At 39.4% G+C, this 22,988-nt stretch overlaps 3 protein-coding genes across 6 annotated transcripts; 2 read left to right on the top strand and 1 right to left on the bottom strand.

Moving 5' to 3' along the window:
• Positions 1-5,872: 5,872 nt before the first annotated feature.
• Positions 5,873-11,852, top strand: rnaseh2b (ribonuclease H2 subunit B). 3 transcript variants are annotated; one of them, XM_023337494.1, is made up of 11 exons: positions 5,873-6,094; positions 6,436-6,504; positions 7,755-7,862; positions 8,531-8,607; positions 9,429-9,543; positions 9,818-9,882; positions 9,969-10,074; positions 10,874-10,955; positions 11,043-11,088; positions 11,345-11,422; positions 11,674-11,852. In XM_023337494.1, exons 1-11 carry the CDS (start codon positions 6,031-6,033, stop codon positions 11,782-11,784), a joined length of 921 nt encoding a protein of 306 aa, XP_023193262.1. In that variant the 5' UTR covers positions 5,873-6,030; the 3' UTR covers positions 11,785-11,852. The 3 variants fall into 3 exon arrangements, with proteins under 3 accessions (XP_023193262.1, XP_023193261.1, XP_023193265.1); XM_023337493.1 differs by having other exon boundaries at positions 11,269-11,422; XM_023337497.1 differs by lacking the exon at positions 11,345-11,422.
• Positions 11,853-12,422: 570 nt separating this feature from the next.
• Positions 12,423-22,690, top strand: c7hxorf21 (chromosome 7 CXorf21 homolog). 2 transcript variants are annotated; one of them, XM_023337492.1, is made up of 3 exons: positions 12,423-12,572; positions 12,690-12,759; positions 21,590-22,690. In XM_023337492.1, the coding sequence occupies exons 2-3, from the start codon at positions 12,744-12,746 to the stop codon at positions 22,534-22,536; spliced, it is 963 nt and encodes a 320-aa protein (XP_023193260.1). In that variant the 5' UTR covers positions 12,423-12,572; positions 12,690-12,743; the 3' UTR covers positions 22,537-22,690. The 2 variants fall into 2 exon arrangements, with proteins under 2 accessions (XP_023193260.1, XP_005798158.2); XM_005798101.2 differs by lacking the exons at positions 12,423-12,572; positions 12,690-12,759 and adding an exon at positions 18,192-20,028.
• LOC111609366 lies at positions 14,592-18,071 on the bottom strand. Its single transcript, XM_023337498.1, has 3 exons — positions 17,538-18,071; positions 16,942-17,086; positions 14,592-15,031 (listed from the first exon to the last, which is right to left on the bottom strand). The coding sequence occupies exons 1-3, from the start codon at positions 17,940-17,942 to the stop codon at positions 14,766-14,768; spliced, it is 816 nt and encodes a 271-aa protein (XP_023193266.1). The 5' UTR covers positions 17,943-18,071; the 3' UTR covers positions 14,592-14,765.
• Positions 22,691-22,988: the final 298 nt, after the last annotated feature.

The raw sequence follows: 22,988 nt of genomic DNA, 5'->3' as shown, positions 1-22,988 counted from the left end.
TGTTTTCCTCCAGATCCCCAATGGGAGTGTTTCAGGCCATACCCCCTGACAGGACCCAACTTTAGAAAGCAGAATGACAGAGTCCTGCAATTCTGGGGTCTCATAAATGAACAAATAAACACTTTTTATTTGTTGAGTACTCTAGTTTTCTAATTACAGCCTTGAACTCATGCAGCGCAGCCTCTAATTTTTCTACCAAGCACAGAAACTCTCGGAGCCGTCTGCGGCGGCCCAGTCAGTCGGCAGATGTAATTACCACATCATCTCTGGTCCCTTGTGCGCTGGGAGGGATGAAGAAACAGAGAAGGACTGGGAGAGAGGGAGATTGATCCTGGTAAACAATAATTAGGGTTGGGGATGGCGTATTGTGGGACGTCGACTAGGCGGGATAAAGTGAAAAGAGGTAAAGCAAAGGGAGAATCGAGACGGGCAGAGATGTTGGACAGGAGAAAGTCTGCCTGAGGTTGAAACTTAAAAGAGCTATTATATCCGACTGTGTTTCATTTGGGGGCTGTCAGAAAATATGCTTTAATTTCATAAATGATTCCTAGTCTGTAATTTCTTCTAGATTAATAGTGAAATTTATAGCCACCAGTTTTAAGCCTAGAGATAATATCTGAATTGTTGTAGTGCTAACAAGAAAACTGTTTTATGGCTTATTCAGGTCTAAACGCCTAATATTTTATCGCTTCTTAAAACCATGCAGAAATACGTTTTAAAAAGAGAAAAAAATCAATTTATGTGTGATAACATTTGCTACAGGAATGGTTAACATGTGCCTTCTTCCCTTTCAAAACATTCCTGACAGACTTCTGTCATTCAAACATCAGAATAATGCACCATTACACACTCCTAAGGAAACACATTTTGCTCTACGTCGTTTTCGTTTCTTGAATAAAATTTGAACACATTTTAATAAATCGTGTCGTTTCTGACCAACAGCAATTGTTCTAAATAGTTCATTAAAAGTGAGACCAGCTTTAAAGTGCAATGAAGCACAACACCACTTGAAATTTTTGGGAGAACAAAGTTCAATTACTACCGCACTTGTTGAATCAGGAAATCACTTTACTAGAACTTGTCTAGCAACAGGAAGTAGATTAAAAGATGTCAAGAAGCAACACATTCAAATTTAAGAAATATCAAGATAAAGATCGATGTGAAGCAAATCACTGACGAAACTACTCAAAGATCATATCTATGACTCTTCCGGTATTTCATAAATATACCCAGAGCAAGACTGAAAGCATTGCAGGCTTTAGTTGCCTCGGTTAAGGCCAAAGTTCACGATTCAATAATAAGAAAGAGATTGAGCAAACTGGACTGTGGACTGATGAGACAAACATCATGTTGCCTCCATGGCACGCCGCATTGATGCAGTAATTAATGCAAAACCCATAAACCAATGAATAGGTGCATAGAATAAAATATATATTTTAGAGCCTAATATTTTTGTTTAAAACATATTGTTTAATAATGGTTTGTAATATTCTATGAAGACAGAATTTAGGGTTTTTAGTACCTGTACAATAACCAGAATTAAAAGAAATTACGGCTTCTCTATATTTAATCAATGTAACATAAAAGCTTCGCTTTCTAATATCAGTGACAACAAATATTGAACTTTTCACAACATTCTAACTTTTGGAGCTGTGCTTGTATATATGGATGTGATTTTGGGATGGTTGTAAAGACCTTTTCCACAGCAAAGGTGGAAAAAGCATTTGACTTCTCACAGCAGGGCAACACTTTTACAATTAACTTAATGATGGTTGAATTCACTTTAGCTTCCATGACAATGAACTGGAGTGCACAACAGCATGACCTCCCCATAGAAGAATGTAGATATCATTAATACACTTGTTCATTTCCAGCTGTGACATTTCACAAAGCCCCATGGGAGAAAAAATACTACCCATTTTAAAAACCCATCCATCCATCCATCCATCCATTTTCTTTACCCCCTTGTCCCTAGTGGGATCAGGAGGGGTGCTGGTGACAGAAAGGAAGTGGATTAGAACCAAATGGAGCAAAACCCACTCAGGATTGTAGAGATGTGAACTTTTCTTGTGTCCTTAGGGATCTTTCTTGTGTTCTTAGATGGTCCTCAAACATAGACACTATTTGGAACAGAGACCTCAGGAAGTACAACCTCCCACAGAAGCTGATCCTACACTGCCTTCATTCAATCTGCTCCTTGTTCGTTCATCACTGTGTGGTTTGGCTAATCCGCAAAACAGGACAGATGAAAACTGCAATGACAATCAGGTCCTCAGAGAAGATCGCCAGGACTGACTTTCCATCCATTCAGGACTTGCAACTAACATCTCTGCAGACCCCACACATGCTGGACACAAGCCGTTTAGTATTTTACCTTCAGGTTGCCGCTATTTACACAAACCAGCCATCACAGGGACAGTTTCTTACCCGAGGCTGTCTCTTAGCAGTCAGAAAGCACAGATCGCTACCATTCATATTCCACTGTACATATACATAGTTACCTGAAAGAAACAAATTTTTAGTTTCTGTTTTCCCGTTTTCACATATGTTTATATTTTAAATGTCTTCATTGAGAGCAAAAGCTGAACTGAAAGTAAAATTCCTCGTTTGTGTGCATAAACCTGGTGAACTAAATCAAATTTTGATTCTAAACAGAAATACAAAGACTGGAACAAAATTTCAATTGTAAATTTAGCAGTTACTACAACCTCCTTTATTTTTCCTATTGTTTTAGAACGAATCAGCTTAATTTATCCTTGATCTACCGCTTTCTCACAACTGTTGTTTCAAAACGCATCTGTCTAGCAGGAAACGGTTAATGTAATCACACAGTTCTCACACAGGGAGAGGGAAAACACCACATTTACCCGGGGGGCCTCGCACAGAGAACCCGATGCTGGGAAGTAGGACTCACCACTTCATAGTGGGAGTGTGAGTGAGGGGAATAAGACTTTACGGGAAGAAATATCTCCCCAGTGAGAGGATTGGTGAAACATGCTACATGACGGCATGTGTATGTGTGTGTGTGTGTGTGGAGGATAGAGCGGGAGGTGTGTATGGTTCAGAGATTTTACAAACATGCCTGAGTGAAAAGCATTGCTGCTGGAATTCCTGACATTCCTTCCTGTGAATTTCCAGGCAGTGTGAGGCTCACTGCTCCGTCTGACATCACTTGGGGGTTGGGGGGGTTCCACTGCTCTTTCGCATTCTTCCACTTGCTTTCTCACAATCCCACCCATATTTGGAAGTGAGAGGAAGGGAATCCCAGATGATGACTCAAAATGCTTCTGCTGCAGTGGGAAACACTCCACATCTGCTTTTCTTATTCCCTCTGCGTGATTGTGTCAGAGCATTTGTCTGAATATATGTAAAAAAGGAGATCTTAATGTATTCTAAATTACAAAAAATCAGCATTAAAAAGAATAGCCCCCCGAATGCATCTGTGCGGAATAAGCGACATCTAAGTGACGTAGGACTTCTATTTTTATCCCACAATCTCTTGGCAGCAATGTCAGATAAGAAATGCCAGTTTTTGTCCAAAAATGCTCGACCCAAATGAAAAGGAGCATAAAATACACCCGCCGTAAAGCCCTCGCAGAGGGCATGAGCGCTCCAGGCCGAGTTGATGTGCAAGCTGCAACCAGTCACCCTGCATTGGACCACCACAAATGAGGCCACAGTGAATGACAGGACCCTTGGATGTTCAGTCTGCTCAGCCGAGTGTGACTAGTCACAGGAAACTCTCCAGAGAGGTTTAGAGAAATCACCATATTAAAAACCCCCCAGCAAACTTAAAAAAAAAAGGAGTAGCAAAACATGAGAACGGGAAGGAGCATGGAGTGGTCTCGGACTGTGTTGAAATTCTCTTTATTGGAAGCAAGAATGATATGGATTGCGGAACAAGGTTTGGAGAAGGATCAAGAGGTCCACAGCATGGGGGGTCCAAAGCCACAGGCCTAAATTTAGACCCACTTTGTTCTTGCGTGCTGATGACAGAGAGCTTGGCTCTTGGGGGCTGTCTGTGGTCCACTGCTCCAAAAAAGGCTGCTGTTGTTCTGTCTGACCATCAAAAACACAGAAGCCCCCCAGCACCCCACCCCAGTCCAAAAAAAGATATAAAAGAAAGCTTTCATGCAATGTTCTGTTTAAGCTGGTCATACTCTTGTGTACGGGGCTCCGGGGTCCCATAAAAGGAGTAATTCACAGACAATATCTCACCCCACGCTCTTTTTGCCACAGACTACAGTGACATAAATCTAAGTGATTTGTAGGTGGAGCTGAGGCAGCGTTCAAAGGCTGCAGAACATGTGTTGCTCAAATTCGGGCAAGTAGGCTTGGAAAGAAAGGATGTTCTAACACGGACAGCAAAAAAAAAAAAAAAAGAAACAAAGTGGTGAAGACATGAAAAAGAGAAAAGATGAGAAAATAAGATGGCCAGAGCGCAGAGACTGATGTGGCATGGTGAGCAACAGTGCTTCACAAAATAATTACTATCCATTGATCTTCTTCACATTATCCTTTCATACATAAATTGTCAACATATCTCCCAAAATCTGGCTGCTATGGACAGTGAACCAAAGCCGTAAGAAGTCGACTTATTCAAAAGTTTACAGAGGTTATAAAGTCAAATATTAGCATTTTTGTCACAAATTATTTGTACCACAAATGATTGAAATAGTACATTTACAAAATGTGCTTTAAGGTTTAAATACTTAAACCAGATTATATAGTCATAGGTGATAAATGGGAAACATGGCAAATATGGAAGAATGTGCTCTGGTTGGATAAGACCAACAATTTTGGCGTATGCAAAATGTTATGTGTAGCAGAAAAAATATTTTTCCCATCACCCTAAACACATTATCCCCACAGAGAAGCAATGTGGCGGTAGCATCATGTTGGTGTGAGGGGTTTCCTTTCAAAGGGACAATGAAGCTGGTCAGAGTTGGAAAAAAATATGAAGTTTTATCAATTTTCATTAGACAAAAAAGAAATAAGAAACTCATGCAGAATGATTAGAACTAGATTGGTTGTGAATGAAAAGAAATAGATAAATCAAAATAAAGTCAGATGGGATGAGTAAGACTTTTAAAAATGTTACCATACAGTCAAATCCTTTAACATTTTCTGTCATAATGTTGACACAATGTGAAAACATTCAAAGGGCATATTTTTCCAAGGCACTATATTTCACTTAAAACACTCATCCCTCTGTGCTGCACCTATTCTTAAAGAGAAAATACATTGAAATATATAAAAGGTGGACATGAGTTAGGAGTCCAAGCTTCCTACATAACCCCTTTCCAGGCATGCACATAAGCAGTACAGCAGGAAAAAAATAACAAAAAAACAAATGAGTCACTGAAAACCAACTGAGACGCACAGTGTCACATCCTGAGAAAGAGAGAGAGAAAGAACGATGCCCTCCTCTCATTAAAGCACAGATGGATCCCTCAATCTGTTAAATGCCGGTGTGCCAAAGGACAAATGGCCACCAAATCTGAAAGGCCTCCGAGCAGAAACCTTAAGCTCTAGTCGATAAAAACTGATTAGTTCAAATAATATATATATTTTAAATATATAAGTAGCTATATAGAGAGAAAGCTCTAACAGTTTGGCACAATTGAATTTTAATAGAGGCTCTTGGGTGACCTCTAGTGGCGTTACAGAGAACACCCGATGGTGTGACGTTAAACTGGCGCATACCACTGCTTAAAATCAGAGGTAAATAGGTCAAATTAAAAGTGAGAAATTGCGACTTTTGCTCTAGGTTTTGAGGACACACCAAAGCCAAAGCATTTTATAAATTCAACAGTATTTTTTTCAAATAAAACAAGAAAAGAGCCGACTTAACAGAGCCGCCATCAACGCCGTGTTTACTTGTATGTGACCGACGCAGGAAGTAGTGACACCGAAAGGCGCCTTTTCTGAGCTCATGTTGTCAGGCAAAAAAAAAAAAAAAAAAAAAAAAAAGAACTAGCTACCACGGGATGGGAAAGGGCAAAGTTAGGCTAAGTGTAAAGAAACAACATGGCTGCTAAAAAGAAGCGGACTCCAAACACACATAATGACAGCTGGGTTGTTATCGCCGCAGGTAGGCTACTAGCAAAGGACAATAAGACAACTAATCGTGCTAACTTGCCATTAAACACAACCTACTAGTAGTTATTAAAGCTTAATAACTGTGTCTAAGGCATTAGCTTAGCTGACTTTAAGTAGTGGTGCTATTCTTAGTCTTTAAGCTAGGTGAAATACATGTAAGCTTAATTAAAGAAGAACATATCCTCTAATTGCTAGCTGATGCTACGTTATGAACATACTGTTGTCATTTGCGCAGTTGCTAGATCTGTCTGTCTATCTATCTGTCTAAACAGTGATTCTTATCCCATTGTTAGTTCTTTACCTGTTGTGACTGTTTTTATTTTCTGTCCACAGACTCAGCAGTTGAAACACAGAAGCACGACTGTGATCCAGATTTTGTGAAGCTCAGGAATCCCTCTACAGGTTTTAAAGTCTTCACTGTTAAACGGATCTCTTGGTCTGCACTAATGGTTATTTTATTTCTGGTTTGTAAACCTCAAAATGATGGTTCAATCCCTTTTAGCATGAAGAATAAATATATGCTTGCCATCTGAATTAAATGAGATTATTTTTTCAATTAATGTAGCTCTTTCCACCTTTTAAGGTGTGCATATGGCCTTAAAGTAAATTCATCTTTATTGAATCTATTTCGTCCTCCCTGTTCAGTCAATGCATCAAAACAAGAAATGCATCAACCAACATTATGCACTTTGGTGCACTTTGTTTTGAGTTGAATAAAAATCTGATTAATGCAGTAATGGCGATAATCCTTGAATTCCTCAATTTCTGTTGGATTAAAACTACTTCCTTTGTCAAATAACCTTCAGCACATTTTTTCTCTGTCATGTTGTATAGTCTTAAAAATAAACCAAACTCCCCAGAATCGGTTAAAATTGGGATCATCAGGTTGAACCTGTGAGAAAACTGGTAAGGAAAATTGGCCAGTAAAAAACCAATTGGTGAATTTTAACCTGGTTTTCTCGTATCTGGGGTTTATGGTGAGCCATTTCTATGTTTTGATTATTATACACTAGAAAGGCCAGTGAAGACTTGTGTTTAGTTCACTGGAGGAGAGGTCAAGATTTTTATTTATAAGCTCATTGTATTTGTTAAACTATGCAATGCTTTGGGCTGCAGCCTGGTTCTATGGGAGAAAGGAAACAGGCTCAGAGCATCACAGATCCCCCATGATGCTTAACAGAGGGCGTTGGGTGTTTCCTGACATCCTTTGTTTCACACGACATCCACCTGGAATTGTTGTTGCCTGAAAGCTAAATGTTTGTCTCATTTGACCACAGTTCGTAGTTCCAGTTAAAGTCCTAGTCATGTTTTGGAAATACCCCATTTTTTATGATTGTGAAGGTAGGACAGAAAACGCTTTTTCTGCCATGTCCCCCAAGCTCCTTCCCAGAATAATATTTATTTTCTGGTTTTTTGAAGACAGCACAAAAATATTTGTTTGATCAGTGATTACAAGTGTTGATGAACATGAAGATTTAAAAAATGGATACAAGATAAACTCTATTACGACAAAAAAAACAACAACAAACAAAAAAACATCCCGAGTTCCTGCATATTTCCCAAAAGGTTTGAGGGCGACTCTTTCTTTGTTTGTTTACTGCTGTTGCAAAAGTGAAATTAACACTGTTCCTCATTTTCCCTTGTTCTTGCAGACGAGGCATCGCTGTACATGCTCAGTGCTGGTGATGTACAGCTGTACGAGGTCAAGGCGTTTGAAGAAGACTTCCACTCCTGGTTTGTTGGACAGACTGTACAGAGAGGTGTGTCCCATTTCTTGTCAGCGTCAGAGTTTGACTGTCTTGTCTTTCATCAGAGCTCGACTGAAAGAGAGTAAAAGACAGAAAAGCTTAATTGCACTTAAAAAACTTAAAGCATCCATTTAGAAAGAGACCATTCTAACAAGCACATGTAAAAACCTAGAAGTGTTTTATAAATCCAAAACCGCTCTTTCACTTCAGTCTAGAGTGCTGTAGGAAACATATTTCTCCCTCTCCACATTTCTTTTGTTTTTCGTCTTTTGTCACACATTTCATACCAGCAAGCAAATCTTCATACCAGACAAAGAAAATTTCCGAATGTAGTTTCAAATGTTGATTATATTTATTAAGAAGCCAAAACGTTTCTGAACTATGTTACCCTATATGAAAATATTATTCTCTTCCCTTTTAAATCTTGAATTAAATGAAATCACCTAAACATAACTTGGTTGACATTACATAAGCAAAAAGATCTCAAAAAGCAAGACACAATTCCCTATCAGTGTTTCCCATTGTTAAATTTAACGTCTTGAAGTTTCAATGTTTCCTCTATTCTTCTAAAAAGTTAAATAATATGTGTTGCTGTTGTTTAGCCTGTTTTTTTTGTTCTGGTGTTGTAAATTCATGTCTAATCCAATGTTTTTTCATATTTTCTCTCCGTTTATAATCAGATGGAAAACTTCTCTTCGTAACACGGATGGACCCTCTCTATTTGATATTGCCCTATATGATTAAATCTGGCCAAGAGGTAAAGAACCACAAATTGTACATTCCTGCAAACTTATAAAATACAGGTTGATCTCAAAAGATTTGAATATCGTGAAAAGCAAAATTTTTTTGGTCACTAATTTCAGAGTGAAACTCGTTCGTTCTGTAGATCCATCACGTGAGGAGTGAAATATTTCAAGCCCTTGTTGTTTGTAATCTTGATGATTTGTGCCTTACAGATAATGAAAACTTTAAAAACAGTTTCCTGGAAAATTTGAAAAAGTAAAAATTATAAACCAATTAGCTACTTAGCTCAAAACATCTGCAAATGTTTCCGAGTCCCTAAATGGGCTCTCAGTCTGGGTCAGGAGACTGTGTCTTAAGTCGCACAAATGATCATAGCTTGAGAATCTTGGGGTTCACGCAGTGCCAAATCGAAGCATACTCGAAGAAAGTTAAGTGGAAGGAAAAAGTGTGGGAGAAAAATATAGCACTTTTTCACAATGTTTTAATTTGTTGAGATGTACCTGTACATTGACACACTCAGGTGTTGAAGCGTGTTTGGTCATTTTTTCAGGATGTTTTTAATTTTAAATATTAGTCTCTCGGAAAATCCTGAAATCTTGCGCATCTAATATTTGCCACGTGTTGCGCAAACATTCCCCCCTCAGTCTGATGTTCTATATTTTGTTCACTACTTTGCTATAATTTCATGCATGTGAAATGTATGTTATCTCATAAGGTGTTGAATTATTTTGCATGTAGAAACAACAGAAGCAGACATTTGTCTGACCTGTTGGCTCTATGTGAATTTCCCCCACTGCGGAACGGTAAGGTATATTTCTGTTTTCTGCCACTCAGGGGAAATTCCAGCCTGTGGATCAAGTTGTTAAGGATGATGAATTTCCAGCGAGCTCCAGGCTGCTCAGCTGCACACGTTCCCTGACAAGCCTGCACCACATTGCAGAGGGAAAAGGTGAAGTTTCCTTGGAGGCAATCAACTACAATCTTAAGTTACAGCCTTTATTTTAGCTGTTCATTTAGCTGATACAAAGTGGCTGTTGTAGTAATAGCCTTTAAATTATGAAACAAACTATTCCTGCAGCCACTAACACTGCTTGTTTTTTTTCCAATTTTTCCTGAGACACTTTTTCCCCCTGGCTTTTCAGTCAACTCTTTTGTTACTTAATTGTTTTTATGTCGTTTTAAAAATCCGTCGTAAATGGACTTGACTTGTGTGCCATTTACAGAGGTCGGAAGTCTGAAGTTTCATCGCTACAGTCAAGAACGAACCCTGAACTGGTTACAAAAAAAGGTAACGATAGTGCAGGATATTAAAGCAGCAAGAGAAAACAAAAAGCAAGTGGAAAAGTGTGAAGATGTTTAGTACGTCTGCTGTAGGTGGAGAGAACGATCGTTGCCCTGAAGAAGAAGCATATCTGCGTGGGAGAAGGAGTGAAATCCACAACTTATGTCAGAGTCAAGACTGAGTCAGACAACCAGGAGGGTAAAACTGCATCGCTGTATTTCCCTTTTTAGCCGCGCTTTGCAAACGTATTCAGGCCCTACAACCTGTTATGTGTATTGTTATGTTGCGGCCAGAAAACTCCAAGTAATTTACTGGGATTTTATGTGATAAACCAAGAGAAAGTGGTGCATAAATGTGAAGTGGATGCAAAATGAAGATGTGGTTTTCAAAATATTTTACAAAATATCCCACCTTTTGCTGCAGATCCAGCTGCAGGCCTTATGGGATATGTCTCCTGGCTTTGCACGTTTAACATTTTGTCAAATTTCAAGTGTTTCTGCTGATTCTCAATGGATTGGGGTTTACTTTATTGATTTTCAATTAAATAGAACTAGTTTTTTTCATAAACTAGTTCAATTTAACTAGTTTAAATGGTACTAGTTTAATAGAAGTAGTTAACTAGTTTAATAGAACTAGTTAAATAGTTCAATTAAACTAATAGATCTTTATGTTGGTCTATTATATAAAATTCCTATAACAGATTGAAGTTTGTGATTGTTGTGTGAAAAAAATACAAGGTATATGAATATTTTTGCAAGGCACTACCGGTGAAATGCTAATTTTGTTACACTGATAAAAAGAGGAAAACTTTCATAAACCTAAATTTACTTTAGCTGCAGATGCTGATATCAACCAGTAGATGGCAGTAGTGATATATTATTTTATGGTAGCTTCATCACAGAAACAAGCCTTTAACTTTTTTCTTTGTCTTTACATCACAAACTATTTAAACAAATCATCAGGATTTGATCGGTTATCTCTTTTCTTTTCGATACAGAAGACTACCTTCGCTATGCTCACGGTCTAATATCTGAGTACATCAGTGAAGAACTGAGCAAAGCTCTCCTTAAACACTTAGGGCAAGTCAAATTGAATGACAAATAATATTATTTGCATTTGTTTTTGTGACTTTGTAGACAAAACTCATCTCTTTCTAAATACCACAGGTTACCAGAGCTAAAAAGTGCAAAGGAAACAGAGCCTCCATCTAAGGTTTGTCGGTTTCATTGAAGAAGCTTGAAGTATTTTCTCAGCTTTTTTGTCTTGCATGCTACTAAAGCCACTGTGTACTTTCTGAGTCTTCAACCTTTCTCTGTTTTTGCGTTCTTTAATGAACCAATCACTGTTTGTGTGCTTTATCCTGCGGTTTTGCGGACTTCGGCTTGTGGTCAGTGGAGCTGGCTGCGGTGGTGTTTGTGCTTTTGTGCTTTTTGTCATGAAAAGCATCTCTCACGTCCTCGTTTGGCAGAAGCGGAAACTTTCCGACAAGCCGGTGGAGGCTGGAGAAGACTACACCAAATTCAACAGTGGAGACTTTGCACGGAAAGTGAGTGCACGCGTATTAGGAAACATCCTCAGCGGATTCAAACCTCATTTATTTCATTTTAAATCAAACAGTCAGTTATTTAATTTCTTTCCAGAACCTCCAGTCATTGTGTAAATTCGCTTATTTACTGCTTTCTTTAAGCTTTGTGTGTAGCGCAGTGGGGCTACTATCACAATTCTCTACTGTTTCCATGCTAAATAATTGAGTTGTGCTGTTACTTTATTTTTGTTTTGTCTCTTTTTTTATTCCAGCCACCCAAGAAGATGACAGCTGCTCAGAAAACTTTGGCTAAAGTGGACAAGAGTGGCATGAAGCCCATGTCTTCTTTCTTCAGCCCTAAGACCAAAGCTGAAAAGAAGTGACTGTGTTGTGCTTTTTGGATTCGTCCGACTCATGTTTTGTAATAAAGGAAAGAAAAACCTTTCCGAAAGGCTGTTTGTCTTTTTAATTGTGGGAAGGAAAAGGTATTAAGGCGAAGGGGATTTATTTTCCCAAGTAATAAATAATACACCATAATAAACTTCTTAGTGATTTTAGACTGATAGTTTAGCTTTCAAATAGCTATAGTGGCAAGATATTTTCTACAGAGGTTGGGTATTAAAAACATAGTCTCTGTATAAATCATGATGTCTTTATGAAAAGTACGTATTTACCTGCTTACAGATTGATTCTACGTTTTGCTTTTATGTCACACCTAATTGTTTCTGACCATCAAACTGGTTTAACGTGAGTAAAAACAAAAGGTTTTCAGTTGACTCTATGTATTGACCGTGTGTCAAAAAGTAACCTAATAAGTAACTCAAAAGGCATTTCTGATAACTAAATTAATGGTTACGTGAAACAGTGAAAGTTGTAGCCTGCCACTACCATCTTTGCTGCTCTGACGTTCTTTTCCGCAGCAGCTGTTTTAGTTTTACTCCGCTTGCAACAGAAAAGGATGCACAACTTTCAAAATGTTTCGCTTTTTTTTTTTTTTTTGTCTCTTTACAAAATGTTATTTGAAAACCGTGACAGGCCTTTTTGTTCTTTTCCGTGAACAGCGGGTTTTGACCTTGAAAGTTTCCCATGGATGAAATTTTTGCCCGGTTGAAGTTATTTAACCTCGACGGAGACGAGCGAGACATTTGTAACCTTTTCCAGGCTGGTGTCAGTGAGTTTGTTTCTTGCCTGTACTTGAATTTGGGACATGAGTTGTTGCTTTTTAGATCTTTTATCCTACTTCATTGCGTCAGTTAGGTTATATTTTACTGATTTCTTGATTCTACAGGTCTCCATATTATTCAACCCTGGGCAATGAAAGTGAACTCGGCTGTCCAGAAAAATGCAGTCAATCATGGGTAAATCCTTGTTTTTTTTTTGTCGAGGTTCAGATAATTTTGGGTATCTTTTCTCCTTTAATAAAATAAATCCTCATTTAAAAAATGATTCTGATAAGTGCAAATAGTCTCATATGAAGCATATAAAACATTTAAAAACAGAACGGGGGGGAAGTTTTTTCACAGCTTTGTACACCTAAATAAATTGACGACAAAAATTTGGTTTATAAAATGAAAATTGAGCCCTAAGTATTTACCATATTAGAATTATGTAATAAATCTCTGGTGGGCATAAAAACACACAAAAAAAAATTCAGGAAAGTCAATAATTCTGTATAGCATTTAAGCTTTCGATCTTTATTTATTCAACCTTCTTGTACAAGGTCTATTTACCTTTAGCATGGATTATTGTGCTGTATTTGAGCCGGTATGAAGCTTTTCACACAGCCGGGAGGCCTTGACCTCGCCCTCGCCGTGTCCACCTGTTAAACGAAACATTAATTCATGTAGCTGTCTCTGACATTTGAGCTTGAAAGGAAGCATTGTTGCTTTTCAAAAATCGTCTTTGACACCTCACAGAAGCACACACTCTCAGGTCTGGACTTTAAACTGCAATCAGCCAAAATTCGACATTTGCCACTCTATTGAAGGTTTCTCTTGCTCAGTTCAGCTCAAAAGGCATTTAGAAAGAAATGCGATGAACCAGTCGGTCAAATCGATCTCAAGATGACGGAAGAAGCTGAGAACTTTTAGAAAGAATCTACGTTAGGCCATTGCAGACCTTTCCGAGTTATTTTCTCGCTGTACAGTACAGTTAATGTAAGTACAAGGTTAAATGATTGCAAAACGATCATGTAAAACAAATCAAATTTGCAGCTTTAATTACAGGTTCCTGTTATCCACAGGGTTCATGACTCAAAGATTCAGTGGTGTTTTTGGTATAAATAACTACTTTGCACAAAAATATTTCTGGAAAAAATTTTGCCCCTTTAGAAATTGGTCGACCAGTTTTGATTTCTTTCCTTCCTCCTGATTCTCTTCCCTTCCTGGAATTCCAGAAAGTTGCGATGTATTGATCCGGTCGTCCGAATATTTTGTGCATACCTGCAATATTTACCCATCATGTCAACTTTTCCCCAAGTCTGAGAAATCACTTTAATGCTCTTTTAGTCCAGCTTAGCACTATAGGTGGACAGCCTTGTCTAGGCTGGTTTGCAGTTTTGCAGTACACTTTTCAAAACTTTAAAGGGACAGTGCTGTGTTTCTCAGGCACATAGTGCCATTTCATGGCATAATCAAGTATCTGTGTTACCTTCAGTTGTTATTAAAAAATGCTGCTCTTTCTGAAACTCCACTTTTATGGAGTCATCACAACAGCTCCTCTATTAGCCCTTCAACAACATTTTTACCAGCATTGCTCCAAAAAGTAGCTTGTATAATGAGCTCAGCAGATGCACAGTTTGACCAGTCGTTTGCTAATTACTGCTGGCTAGTCTGAAGGAGCTGAGTGGGGTAGTTGCGGGGAAGGGCTGCTCTGTGAGTTGGAAGCTTTGAAGATTGGAAACTGCAGCTCCGAGGAGGAGATGCGCCTCGATGGCGGCACTATATCCAACCAGGCGCTGGACCTAGGGATTTATTTACACAAAGCTGTGTCAATTTTATTAAGTCAGGTTTCCTCTCAAAGTAGTTGGTTGCTTTTGATTTTATTCATCGGTATGAGAGTGAAGAGGGAAGAATCAGGGTAATTTTTTTCTGATTATTTATTTGTAAAAAGATCAGAAAACTGTGTATTGATTTTCTTTCCACTTCATTATTATGCACTACTTTGTGTTGATCTACAAAATAAAAACCGCATGAGACAAAATGTGAAAAGGTTGAAGGGGTGTGAATACTTTTGCCAGCCACTGTGATTGCTGCAGCGTCAGTGTGTAACAGTCTTAAAAAGATGTATTGCCTGCAAAAACAATTTAGCCTGAGCTCTGTCAGCGTCACGGCAGTGCTGCTGGTTTCACGTGTCCACGTTAGCCTCACTGCTTTTTTAATTTGGGCTTAAAGCGCAGGGTCTGGAATGCACTCTCCACCACTTTGGGCAGGTGGATCGGGTTCCTCTGCAGTCGTAGTCTGCTGCTTGTGGAACCGGTCTGCTGCTGCTGCTTCTTCTTCTTCTTCTCCTTCTTTGAAGCGCTTTCCTTGGCACTATCGGGAGCTTCACTCAGTGCAGAGTCGTCTGCGACCCGCGGGACCCTCAACACCCAGTTGGAGTGAAGGTCGTGCTCGGCTGAGCTGGAGGCCACTGAGGCAGGGCAGCAGAGAGAGAAAGCACGAGATGAGACTGACAGTGGCCAACGGTTTACAGCTTTAAAGGACATAGGACACGATTTAGTTACAGGCCACTAAAACAGTTCAATTTTAATTCAATGTAAATATTTGAAGGTGCCACATTTATCGGCACCCTCAGTAAATATGGCAAAGGGTTATACAGCAGAGAAACCTTTAGATCCTCAATGGCAGGTTTGGGTTCTGCCAGGGTTCTGAGGAAGAACCCTGATGATGTTTGGAGGATTTTGTTATTGAGATACTGTAGGTTCAGCAGAAGAACTGGTGCAACAGGTTAATCCTTCACTAAAATATTTTTTTTATTTAAGTTGAATGTTAAGGAGAAAGGGATATTTGACGAATACCTTTTGCATAATCTATGTAAATTTTCCACAATCAGGGTACTTGTTATGACCTCTTGGTTCAGCTCAGACTGAAGGATTTCTAAAGGATTTAGATCCGAGAACTGAGATGGACTTTGTATTTATTGCTGCCTCATTGCCAGGACTCCCTTGAAAAGGAGGTTTTTAATCTCAGTGGGTTTTTATGCTGGTAAAATAAAAAGTCCAACAGATGCTGGTGTAAAATTTGCAGAGTTCCTCCCAGCGCATTAGAAAAAAAAAGAAAATATTTAACTTTTCACTGAAGAGGTTTGTTGTATAGTTAGATATGTTCAAAAGTAAAAAAAAAACAATATATATATGTATATATACAGTATATCCCAAACCTGTGAACCAAATATCATTATCTGTTCCAGATTCAATCCAAAACACAGACAAAACAAAGAACTATATAAAAAAGCTATAGCAACACTAACTTAGACCTAACTTGTAAATAATATAAAAGCAATGATAAAATAAGGAAATTGTTGAGTTGTGCTATTGCTGTGGATAACAAGATTTTTCAGGTATTCATAATAAATTCCTTCAGATTTATTTTCAACAACAAAAGCTTCAGTGAGGCAAGGTAGCACATCTGGAAAATAAGCCTGCCTCACAGATCTGGAGCCAATGTTTGTTTCTTCCAAATTATGCACACAGGTCTCATTACTACTCAAAGAATGTCTGACCTTGATGTATTCTCTTTATTTATCAGGATTATGAATAATACCTTCAGTTTTCTTGCAAAAACAATTGTGTTTGAATATTCCACCACAAGGCATTTGAAACTGCTCAGTTCTCGGATACGCAACCATGGTGTCTGATACAGTATAAGAAATTACAGATATGTAAATCTTGGGGGCAATATTTTACTGACAGTAATTTGTTTTCTGAGGATAAAATATGAAACATACACTGTGAAGGTTAAAAAAACAAAGACACACACACAGAAGAAAAGGGGTTTAAAATTATGCCTGATTTGCTTTTGAAATCCACATTGTGACCCGAATAAATTGGCTTGTTTCGCCTTATTGTTAAGATGTCAAAAATATTTACTAAAATCTATGTTTTTGCACTTTGCATGTACATATATCAGACTGCTCAGTGCACTTAAAGGAACATTTCAAGTAAACTCACATTGCAGGAATGCCTTTATGTAATTGCACATTGAATTCACAGGGACAAGCCTGTTGTAAAACTGCAGACACACACAATGCAGAGAACGGTTCGTCCCTCAAGTTGACCTCCATTATGTGAATGCACGTATTTCGACATTAATGTGAACATTTGTCTGCTTGGACACACTATCAGTTTGTGTCTCATTATTAGAAATATACTGGGTCAACCTAATTAAAAAAACTGTCTGTAGTCTTAACTGTAAAATCAGAAACATCGAGCACGTACAAATTTGATTTTATTTTTTAAACTTGTTTCTTTGTCACCGCTCACATTCAGAATTCACAGGATGATCTCACTAATTCAGAGGATCGGCCTCTCTCTCGCTCACCTATGAAGTCTACGTCTGCGTGGCCGTCGTCCTTGTAGGGTTTACGCAGAGGTTCGCTGTCACAGCTGGCGATAACCTCATCAAAGAACTGCAGTGTGTCCTCCTCTGTGGGGACCGGAGGCGTGGATGGTTTGGGTCTTAATATCTGTGGTTGACAGAAGAAGAATAATTGACATTTTCTTTCAATACACAGGTGTTCATACTTGAATTTTAACATGTTATAATGACAAATTTTAATGCATTTCATTGGGATTTTATGCAATAGAGCAAAACAAAATAGTGTGTAATTTTTTGAAGTATAATGGGAAAAGGTTCATGGTTTACAACAAAAAACGAGAAAAGTATCTTTATGCAAATAAAATCTAGTGAAACTACTTGCTTTCAAAAGCCTCTAATAAATAGAGTCCACATGTGTGTAATTTACTCTTTGATATTTTTTAAGTTAGAAAACTTTTTATTTTTAATTTTCCTTCTATTTCACAACAAAATGTTTAGGTGCTGATCTTTCTCAACGATCCTCAATCAAAGCCATCACAGTTTGTGGTTAGAAGACGATAAGCGCCAATATGGAGTACCAATACTTCTGCCCATCTTACCGGTTCCTCCATCTTTGGAGGTGGGGGTGCGGGTTTCCTCTTCGGACACCCTGCAGTCTTGGCGTCGTTGCTCTTCAGGTCGCTAACACTTTTAGTGTACTGCCTCCTGAGAGCCACCAGAGCCTCCAGGTACTCCAGACAGTTCTGGTTCTGGGAGTACAGCCAAATCCTGTCCTCTTGCCTCTGGTAATAGTACAGAGTCGACTCGATGCTCACGCTGCTCTTGCTTCGCGTCAGGGTTGACCCCTCGGAAGAGCGACTTCTCTCCCCCACCACCAGCATGGAGGTGCTGCGGACCAGTCGGACCGTGCAGGCGCTGTGGTAGTCGCCGTGAAGCCCACCATCACCTCGGCCTCTATTTCCATGATGGTTGGGTCGGAACACATTATTGAGCTTCTTGAACATCCCTCTAAAAGGACTCTTACATGCTTACAGACCTGCTCTTATGTACCTCAATTTGTCTGCGTCTTCTCTCCTTGTTTCAAGACATTGTGAATCCTCCAAGAAAACAAGCCAATAAAGCTTCTTGCTAACTCTGACTGAGCTGTTTCCTGGGGCCAGTCTCTGTCTGGGGTGCTGAATCAGCCAAACGAAAAGCAGATCTGAAAACAGGTGTCTAACTTGATCTCGGCGTGTCTTCAATGTTATCGGATGTTGCTCAGCAACACTGCTGCGGAGTCGGGTTGGTAACTCTACACTTGGTGTTATCGTTACACTGAGCTGCTGCACGCCTGGCAGGTATCATTACCAGCAGCAGACTGAGACATAAACTAGGCAAGACTTCAGATCTTGACTTCGATCACATGAATCCATCTGTTTACAAACATGCATTATAGGTCAGAGGATAATCAAAACTTCACTCAATATAGAATAAACTCCTTGGACGTTTTGATCAATTTTCCATTTAAAATTTGGAGATCAATATGTATAAAGTTTATCTATACAGCTTGTCCTAATTGTTTCCACAAACTTTAAAATTTAGGTGATGTTACTTATGTATAGTGTTACCTCTATCAATTAATAATAAAGCATTTCCTCTTGATTTGATTGGCTGCTGTTGCTAGGCTCCTCCATCCCCAGCAGAGGAAGTATGTAAGACGCTTAGCTGATACTGATACACATGTAAAGAGGGGGCTTTTATGTTTGGAAAAACCCCACGGGCTGACAGGATCAGTCACTTTCACTGGGTAACTAATATCTACCTAATGATGTTGTTCTGGTGAGACACTCAATATTTGGATTTTGGGGTTTGGAGGCTTCAGTTGAATAATTTTTTCCCCCAAGGGCCATGCCACAAATAACTTGACATATTTTAAACAGAGAATATGAGGCACAAGGTTGAATTTGTTCAAAGTTGGGGTCATCTGCTCAAATAGAGAAATGTTCACCTCCCTTAACAACTTGAACTACAATCACTTACTGGTAGCTAGCAGAAGGTTTATGCTTTATACCAGTTCTTTTCTTTGGTAAGATGGATTTAAATTGATTGGCTTGATATGTCAATAAGGTTTATGTCTTTTTTTTTTTTTTTTTGGACACTTGATTTGTCCATTGAAACCAGCTGTGAAGTGTGTTTGTGATCAATATTCTCATCCAGTCATCCAGTTATATCCAAACTTAAACCATCTGACAAACACTTTCTCTACTGGATGAAACAAACTGTTCAGAACAAAAACCAGGAACCCTTAAAACTCAAATATGCTGGAACATCAGCATCACTGCCAGAATATTGGAAAACCATTCAATATTTGATCATGTTGCTGGGTGTCATGACATAAACACGTTACTAAACAGCGTTAATGGAGAAGGAAACTTTAAACCTCTGAATTTTAAAGAATTTTGAGATGAAGCTACGAGCTGTAAAAACCAACCATCCAGATTTACCTTGGAACCGTTAGCCACCTTTTTAGAAAAACAAAAAGAGGAATTGGTGTCCACCAGCTCTCACTTCGTGATATCTGTTAAATTAGACTTTCTTCTGCTTTTAAACACCTGTTTCCTTTGCATAGGAACAGAACATCTGTGGTTTTTTTTACAGCTCATATGTTTGCCGATTTCTTTGACAGAAGCTTTAACTTTTGATGATGCAAAACCAAATGCATAGATAGGAACACAAGTCATAAATAGAAAACAACAAGAAGCTATTAAAAAGCATCATGGGTCAACATCAATGTTAAGCCTGCATAATTTAGAGATATTTTGAGTTGAGAGTTGCGCTGAAGCCAGATTTCCAGAAGTGAGATGTGAGAGAAAGACCCTAGCCGTCCCACTTCCTCTAACAGATTGTATAAAACAGCATTCACATACATGCAGACTTAATTACACTGACTGGGAAGAACATTAAGTTTATAGAAATGTCCAATACTTATTTTGTAAACATCTGAAATTTTAAAAACCTGCTGCACGATTCAAGAGAAAAAAAAGTACATCATCATCTAGGATTAGAACGCCAAAGCAGATTTCCAGATTGGAAGTTTGATTCTAGTTCAAGGTAGGAAGATGTATGATTCTGATATTTTTGTTGCTATTGCTGACATTGTACTCATTTTAACTTTAACATTTTAAAGGTTAAAGATTGTCTGTGCTGGAGCAATGATGATTTATTTATATTTCTGTGAATGGGCTTTTCACAAAAATATATTTGATATATTTAAGTCAGAAATATATTTCATTTACGAAAGTAGTCATACCCACTGAACTTATCAAATTTGTATCATGGTTCAAATCAACTTTTTTCCATTTTATTGGATTTTTATGTGACTGGTCAACACAAAGTAGCACGTAATTATTAGGTGGATTGTTTTCTAAATGTTTGCATATAAAAATCTGTATTGTAGCACGTATTTTGCATCCTTTACTCCATTACCCCTAAATAACGAGATTTAAATATAAAATATTTCATCTAATTTTTCCATGCATGATGATGCCACCACCATGTTTTACTATTCAGATGTTTTCATATTGTAGTCAAGTCCCTAATCAGAAATCAAGACTGCGAATGAGGCGGGACAGAGACCCAGACCAAACCAATGAAACATTTCTTGCTGCTGCCAATGTTTAAAAAAACAATCAAAAAACTAACCATGGTACACTTAGCAGCCTAACCCTAACAGGGCTCCTCTCTCACTGGTTGCACTAGCTTACTTATATTTCAGTTTCTTCTACATCCTCAATATTGAGGTCAACAAAAAACTGAACAGACAAACCGAACAACACTGTGTTAAATGTTACTGACGCAGCATGTACTGCAGACAGAGTGAGAGGAGGAAATAACTCACTTAGCGTTCTTTCCTTCTGATTGTTGCATAGACAGAGAAATATCTATTTATTCACATTGGAAAGTGTTTTCAGGGCTGCGCAGCACTGTTGCCTTGCAGCAAGAAGGTCCTGGGTTCGATTCTCAGCCCGAGGTCTTTCTGCACGGAGTTTGCATGTTCTCCCTGTGCATGCGTGGGTTCTCTCTGGCTTCCTCCCACAGTCCAAAAACATGACTGTCAGGTTAATTGGTCTCTCTAAATTCTCCCTAGGTGTGAGTGTGTGTGTGCATGGTTGTTTGTCCTGTCTGTCTCTGTGTTGCCCTGCGACAGACTGGCGACCTGTCCAGGTGACCCCGCCTCTCGCCTGGAGCGTCAGCTGGAGATAGGCACCAGCACCTCCTGACCCCACTAGGGTGTACAGAAAATGGATGGATGGAAAGTGTTTTCTCACGTCTTTCATCTTCTCATCCTTGGCCTGCAGGGGTCTTTATATCAAGACCTGTATGAAGTTTTACAAAACTACTTAGGTCTCTCTTAATCTCCTCTACGGCTTTGTCCCTGACCTATGTGGTGGTCACTGTGACCCTCTATCCAGGCCATTACAGAAAAGCTTCTGGTTAAAGCGTGATATAATGTAAAAAGATTCACGGAGTATTTTGAAGACACAGCAGATGCTGAACGTTTTCTTTTTAGTCCTTTAGTTGTACCATATTTCAGACTGTATTTAAAGCAAATTGCTGTAAAAGGTTGAGGTTTTTCGCTTCCATCTCAGAGTATTTATCATTTTTTTCCCAGTGATGCTGTGTGAAGGGAGACTGCTGAGCATGACCTACGGTGAGATGGAGGAAATGGACTCGCTGCCTCCTCCTCAGACTTTCCATCGTGCTGGTGGGCGACCTAGAACCTCCCTAACACCCAGCACCTCTGACCCCTCTTCGCTCATTTCCTACAGCTCCTTGAAGGAAACGGGAGACACAGAGAGCCTGAGGGCTTCAGTCGACCTGTACATCTCTCCCCTTTCAACCTCATCATATCTCCAGGGAGTCTATATGGGGAGTCAAATATCTGCAGACATGAAAATTCCTGCCCAACCTCACCGTGATGGGGGTGACACCGCCCTCTTGGTTCCCTCTTTCTGCCAGACCATCTATGAAAATTACAGCGACCTCCATATTGGAGGGGAGCAGGTGCTGCCTCTGTCAGCCAACGATGCCGATTTGAGGGTATGTGCTGAAGCGCAGGCTGTGAGGCCTTTCCTACTGTCCTGTGATGTCCCACTGGCGGTGGAGGACTCTCCTCCAGGAGAGCGAGGTCTGCCCAACCTGTTCAGGAGGGGATCCAACCACTGGAGACAGGCGAGTGGCCGCGATCGCAGCTTTTTGTTCCAGGGTCACGAGGGTCCCTTCCCCAATTCCCTTCTGAATCATTACCTGGAGCAGAAGCTCTTGGATCTGTACCAGCAGTACATGATGGAGAACATGGCGAGGGAGGGAGTTCCCGGTCCAGATGACGGTGCCATTTGCCCACTGCTGGGTTCAGAGCTTGTTCTGTCCAGCATTGACCAGATCACCCAACAGCTCAGCCGGGAGGGCAACCTGGAGGCCGGCCTGGCCAAGGACATGGTTCTGAGCTGCTTGCTGAGGGTGGCCAGCGACCTGCAGTCGGGTGAGATCAGCACGCCTTGCCTGCAGATTTCAACCGAGGCCTCCAGGGAGCAGCTCACAGAGAGTGCACAAGAATAACCACAAAGCTTAAAAGCTCACTTTCTGTTCTCCTTTACAACTAAGTTTGATTATTGCTGTTCTGGAGAGTGAAAACCTAGAATAGATGTCGATAAGCAGCTTTCCATGTGTTGCTTTTGTCTTTCTGTCAATAAATCTAAAATGAAAACTGAAACTGGAGTTTCCCCTTTAATCGAACTGATCAACACAGCACATACACCCCACCTTCAATTAAAGCTGCAACTGTTTAATATAATCAAACTGTAAAACGGTGCAATGTGAGGTGAAGTAAAGCTAAACATAGCCTCCACCCTCATGCCCAACTAATTACTTAAAGCCATGTATTCAGTTGTCTGATCACTAAATAGCAAGTGTTGCACAGCCTTGCTTCAACTGGCTTTCACTCTTTGAAACAATGAGCGGCATTGAAAAAAACTGTGCATTATTTGCATTTTGTAAAAAAAACTTGCAAT

This window comes from Xiphophorus maculatus, chromosome 7 (assembly GCF_002775205.1).
Source record: "Xiphophorus maculatus strain JP 163 A chromosome 7, X_maculatus-5.0-male, whole genome shotgun sequence".
Lineage (NCBI taxonomy): Eukaryota > Metazoa > Chordata > Actinopteri > Cyprinodontiformes > Poeciliidae > Xiphophorus > Xiphophorus maculatus.
The sequence above is the reverse complement of the archived record's forward strand: the minus strand, read 5'-3'. Positions and strand labels throughout refer to the sequence as shown.